The 6,000-nt window shown below is 56.9% G+C and overlaps 1 protein-coding gene across 2 annotated transcripts in view; it reads left to right on the forward strand.

The window, feature by feature from the left end:
• Positions 1 to 5,626, forward strand: part of PDE2A (phosphodiesterase 2A) — a 107,605-nt gene extending 101,979 nt beyond the window's left edge. For both annotated transcript variants that reach the window (XM_030331954.1, XM_030331953.1), the window contains 6 exons: positions 847 to 921; positions 1,060 to 1,159; positions 1,397 to 1,509; positions 1,908 to 1,946; positions 2,084 to 2,190; positions 2,431 to 5,626. In XM_030331954.1, coding sequence (XP_030187814.1) covers positions 847 to 921; positions 1,060 to 1,159; positions 1,397 to 1,509; positions 1,908 to 1,946; positions 2,084 to 2,190; positions 2,431 to 2,641 — 645 coding nt within the window. In that variant the 3' untranslated portion in view covers positions 2,642 to 5,626. The remainder of the gene's footprint in view (positions 1 to 846; positions 922 to 1,059; positions 1,160 to 1,396; positions 1,510 to 1,907; positions 1,947 to 2,083; positions 2,191 to 2,430) is intronic.
• The last annotated feature ends 374 nt before the right edge of the window (positions 5,627 to 6,000 follow it).

Here is a 6,000-nt window from a genome sequence, read left to right on the forward strand (position 1 = left end):
ATGTGGGTCAGTCTGAAGGTCCTGCCCGAGCCCAGGTTTGCACAGGGAGAACTTGTATTTAGCATGTCTCTCTTGGCATATCTGGGAACACCCTGTTCCACCCCCACTCCACCAGGCCTGGGATGGCTCCACCTCCCGTCACACCCAGTTTTGCCTTAGGTTGTTTGAATTGTGTCTGCCCACCCCAGGATGGGAGCCTCCTGGGGCAGGGACAAAATCTGAGACCTCTCTGAACTCCCTGCACTTGGCATGGGGTCCGGCACAGAATAGGAGCCAAACCTGGGACAAGGTCACCTTGCCCCCTGCTGCCCCCTACAACATCCCTCTGGAGACTGCCCCTGCTTGCATACCCCTGGGAGATGAGGGGCTCACTCCCTCCCACGAGGCCTTGTGGCAGCCCCACTTCTGCCCTCTGCATACTGTGCTCAGCCTGCTCCTTCTCTCAATGACAGCCCTTCAGCATCTGGAGACAGGGGCCTTGCCCTCACCTCATCACTGCCTTTCTTTGTCAGCAAACAAATGTTTGCTGCATGAATTAGTGTCTAGGACTCCAATGGATCATTTCAGAATCATTCTGGTTTGAGAAGTCCTCAGAGCTTGCCTTGTCATGTCCCTTCATGTGACAGCTGAGGGATCTGAAGCTCAGAGCCTGCGAGGACTTGCCCGGGGTCACACAGAGGGCTGAAACAGAACCCAGAAAGGGAACTAGGACCCCCGACTCCCCGTTTCTGCCTGCTCTGCTCACCTTGGGGGCTGGGCCTGCACCGGTCCTGCTCCCTCTCTTGGCATCAGTGGTCAGCAGAGCCCCCGGCCCCAGCTGGGCCCCCATCATTCCTCTCCCCACAGAGGCACCACTTCGCTCAGGCCATCGCCATCCTCAACACCCATGGTTGCAACATCTTTGACCACTTCTCCCGGAAGGTGATGGGGCCAGGGTTGGGGTGAGGGAGTGGGAGCCCAGAGCTGGCCTGAGGCAGGAGAAGGAGCCGAGGGAGTGGGTGGGGGTGTCTTGACAGGAGGCCCTGACACCTCCTCGCTCCCCTGCCCACCCTGGCCCAGGACTATCAGCGTATGCTGGACCTGATGCGGGACATCATCTTGGCCACCGACCTGGCCCACCACCTCCGCATCTTCAAGGACCTCCAGAAGATGGCCGAAGGTGCCTGTCTTTAACCCCGGACCTTGGAGTTGGGAAAGGACCACCAAGAGGGGGATGTGCTGAGAGAGACCTACTCTCCAGCATCAACCCACCAAACCCAGGCAGATGCAGCACCTACCCTTCGGCTCCCACCCAGGGTGCTGAATTTCATGGACCACATAGGTGGGCCCTGGGGACCTTGCCCTCAGAGAGAGGGGGTGGGGCCTCCTCTCCTTGACCACACGCTCTCCCCAACAGTGGGTTATGACCGAACGAACAAGCAACACCATAGCCTCCTCCTCTGCCTCCTTATGACCTCCTGTGACCTCTCTGACCAGACCAAGGGCTGGAAGACTACGAGGAAGATCGCAGTAAGTGCTGCCCCTCCCTGGGAGGGTGCAGGCTGCACACCCCGCCAAGTTCTGTGTGGCTCCTGCATCTTGCTCACCCTCTCTGTGCTGAGCTCAGCCTGGCTATATTTTGGGGAGACAGAAACCTAGACCACCTCAGGGTGCCAGATGGGGAGATTCAGAAAGGGGCATGGACTCACCAGGGGTCACACAGCAAGTCAGTGGCTGGCGGAAGGTGGACCAGAACCCAGCCACTCCTCCCGATCTGGGCCATCCCCCTGCCAAATTGGGGATGGTGTGGACAGACCCTGAAGGAGGGCTGAGGGATGCCTCAGTTTGCCAGTTTGGGAATGGGCTATAGAGGAGCTCAGGTGGACGGATTCCACACACAAGTTGTGATGAGAGTGTTGGCCTTTCAGGAGCTGATCTACAAAGAGTTCTTCTCCCAGGGAGACTTGGTAAGTAGGGAGTGACTGCTGGTGTCAGGTTGTGGGGAGAGGGATCCTGGGCTGGGGCTGGGAGGGGCTGGGTTAGCTTCATCCTGGTACCTGATGGAGGGAGGAGGGGACCAGGCCTGATGACTCACTGCCCGCAGGAGAAGGCCATGGGCAACAGACCGATGGAGATGATGGACCGGGAGAAGGCCTACATCCCTGAGCTGCAGATCAGCTTTATGGAGCATATCGCGATGCCTATTTACAAGTGAGAGAGCTCAGGGGGTCTGCTGGGGGTAGGGGGGACAGGGCTGGCTGTGGCAGTCACAGCAGATGCAGGTGCTATCTCCTGTGGGCCCATAAACGGGCCCTTCACTTCATTTTCTCCTTGAGCGTCCAGTCCTATGCCTCACACTCTCGTGGAAGTTCTTCCTGCGGTAGAGCCCTAATCCTTCTTGCTACTCACAGTCTGATTTGTGACCCTGTCCATGTCCGTTTGCACCCCCAGGCTGCTGCAGGACCTGTTCCCCAAGGCAGCAGAGCTATATGAACGTGTGGCCTCTAACCGTGAGCACTGGACCAAAGTGTCTCACAAATTCACCATCCGCGGCCTCCCGAGCAACAACTCGCTGGACTTCCTGGATGAGGAGTACGAGGTGCCTCAGCTGGATGGCACTGGGGCCCCTGTCAATGGCTGTTTCAGCCTTGATGCTGAGTGAGCCCCCCCCTCCCCAGGACCCTTCCCTGCCCAGGCCTCCTCTCACAGCCCCCCACTGGCCTGGCCGGGTGCCCTGGGACCAGAGCCACGGGTCCTAGGTTCTAGACCAGGACTTACCATGTGACCTTGAGCAAGTACCGACCTTTCTGGGCCTCAGCTTTCCTGTCTGTGTAATGGAAGCAAGACTTCCGGCCTCACCAAGATTTTGTCATTTGTCCTCTGAGAGCACAGGGGTGACTGATGAGCAGCGAGCCCTGCTCTGCACTTCTGACCGCATCTTGGCAAATCCTCCCCAGCCACTCCTCTGAGGCAGCCTGGATGGTCTCTCCTGGGCCCCATTCCTGCCCCATTAGATCTGTGCCCTCTTCCCTCTCCAGGGTCCTCATGCAAGGAGAAGGTAGGACATCTGAATGAGCAGAGAATAGGTCTTAGAAACAGTCATTAGCTCTGCTGGACAACTAGAAATAGCCACGGGGCCACTGAAGGTGCCCCTTAGGATCGCCACATACTTATGGTGGGCACTGGGACCTGGGGAGCTGCCAGAGGGGCAGCTCAGTGCTTTGGGCAGAGGGGGTCAGGGAGAAAGCAGGATAGGAATGGTGGGCAGGAAGGATCCCAGGGCTGGAAGACAGGCTCCAATTGAGTCAATAATTCTTCCCCTGGCTGTGTGACCCTGGGCAAGTGACTTCCCCTATCTAGGTGAGACAGGAGGGTGGGACAATCTGTTTTCTAAGACCCCTTTTAGATCAAAGTCCCCATGGCTCTGTGGAGTCCCAGGAGAAGCCATGGAATGTCCCTGCCACCCTAGGGCAAAGAGCCAACCCTGAGTCCTTCAGTGGCCCCCTGAGTGTCCCCCCCCCCCACTTAGTCCAAGCCCCTTCCCCATTCCTGCAGCCAGAGAGGGCTGCCTCAGCCCTGACAGGGCCGACTGGCAGGGCTCCTATCTTCTTCAAGGCCATATCTACCCGTGCCCTGGGGCTTGGGAGACCCCCCATAGGGCTGGGCTTCTTGGTCAGCCCGGCTGCTGGCATCTCCCTTCTCTGTTTTGTTCTGTATGTGTTGTGGGGTGGGGGGAGGGGGGCCACCTGCCTTACCTATTCTGAGTTGCCTTTAGAGAGATGCGTTTTTCTAGGATTCTGTGCAACTGTTGTATATGGTCCCGTGGGCTGACCGCTTTGTACATGAGAATAAATCTATTTCTTTCTACCAACCCTCCCCCTTGGGGCTATTTCCAGATATTGTACTTGGGGATAGGGGAACAGAACTGGGGTAGGCAAATGCCCTTTAGAACTCCTTGGCTACTGGAGCCTCCAGCCCTTGTGTCTAGCCCCTCTTATAGGAGAGTCACAGACCTCCTGTGCCAGACTGCAGGGGCTTAGAGATATGGCGGCAGATGAGGAGACCTGGGCATGGAGCAATGAGAGGGCATGTTGGCTGGCAGAGATTGTGGACTAGAAAGAAAAGAATTGAGGGGCTGAAGCAACCAAGGAGGCTGCCTGGAGGAGGCAGCCTAGAGCTCCTCCTAAACCCTCTGTCTTCTGGCTTGCTGGTCATGAATACCCATATAGCCAGGGCCTGGGCCTCTGAACCCCCTCCTTTCTTCCCTATCTGTGTCCCCATAAATCCTCCCCTGAGTCTGACTGTACACCAGATGCAACCCTGGGTTGTGTCTATGGAGTTAGTTCCCTGCTCTTCTGGTTGTGAGAGTGTTTGCCTCTGCACAGATAGAGAGGGGCAGACCCCAGATTGGACCATAAGGAGGATCTGACAGGCAAAAGTCTCTAAACCCACCCCCTCTCTTGCCTACATCCACCCCCCATTTCCTCTCCCTGTTCATCTCTTCCAGATCAGTAACGGTTGATATATTAAGGGCCGAACACTGGGATTTCCTTTCCTAGGAGATGGAGGAAAGAAGGACTGGGAGAAGATGATCGGGGCCATCCTGTGACACCTACAATGCCCCAGGTGCCAGCCTTTGGGACCACAGAGCCTATCTGTTTCTCCTGCTCCACAACTTGTCACTGTTTGGTATCTGCTCTTCTGGGCTATGGTCTCCAGGCAGCTAGCCTTCCCTTAAGAACTTGGGGTCCTGTCCCCTCCCTTGCCCAGCCCCTGCTTTGGGTTCCCCCCATGTGTCTCTGTCCTCTCACAGCACAGGACCCAGGCTGACCAGTGGACCCCCAGGTAGAGGCAGGTCAGTTCCTGATAGGGTCCAAGGCTGACAAGGGACGGACAGGGGACAGCTCTTGTAATGGTGTGCAGCTAACACCAGCATTGGTGTGGGTTGACATAGGTGCTCCTCTGCCTGTGACCACCCCCGCCCCCCCCCGCCGCCCACTTCAAATGTGTGACTCTCTTCTACCAGCCCTTGAACAAAGGAAGAGCACAGACAGCCTGTGTGCACGCTTCAGGGACCTCACTCCCCTTCCCTGCATCTGTTGTCTGTCCCCAGCTCAACCCACACTTGAGGACATTTAATCCCACTTGAGGCCCTTGTGTGACACATCCTTTCTCACCACCTGAGTGGACAGCTCACAAGTCTTTCCTCGTGCATGCAAGACCCCATGCCAAGACCACATTAGCCAAGAGCTAATTGTGCTTGTCCCTGGTCTGGAGAGTCTAACAGCCTGGTCAGGAAGATCTGGTCATGGGACCTGACAACCCCATGGGATGCTTGGCCATGGGGCTCCAGGCAGGATTATAACCCTGAGAAGCAAAGTAGTGAGGTTTGGGAGATGAACAGGTATTGTGTGGGCAGAAGGGGCCAAGCACTCCTGGTGGAAGGAACTGCTCATTAAAGGCACAGAAAAGGGGAGTGACCAGCACGCAGGGAATGAAGAGACAGAGGGAAGTACAGCCAGACCAAGGAGAGCCTCGAATGCCAGGCTGTGAAGTTTGGCTTTACTCTGTGAGCAGTGGGGGGACAGCGAACGTTTTCAGTAGGAGAGTGACTTGGACATGCATTTTAGAAAGATCCTGCTGGAAAGTAGAGAAAGGACTGCAGGGTTGAGGTTGGGCAGGGATCATTCTAGAGCTGATGCTCTGTGCCCTGGGCTGGCTGAGGGAGGGAGGGATTCAAGACTTCATGGAGGTGAGGACAGAGGGAGGACTAGGGGGTGGAATGTGGGTCCCACGAACAGCCCTAGGTGGCTGCTCATTGCTACTCTAACCTGCAACCAGGTGTGGGGTGGAGCCCCTAGCAGGAGGTGAGCTCCTTGGGAAGAAGGAAGGAATAGCAGTTTGGGGCTGCCAGGGGAGGGGAAGGTCGGAGGAGGGGCGGGAGGATGAATGGGAAGACAGGTAGGAGGAGGGGGTCTGCACAGAGTCAAAAGGCAGGTCCCACCTGATCTGAAAACACTA

The sequence above is a fragment of the Lynx canadensis genome, chromosome D1 (genome assembly GCF_007474595.2).
Source record: "Lynx canadensis isolate LIC74 chromosome D1, mLynCan4.pri.v2, whole genome shotgun sequence".
In the NCBI taxonomy this organism is placed as follows: Eukaryota; Metazoa; Chordata; class Mammalia; order Carnivora; family Felidae; genus Lynx; species Lynx canadensis.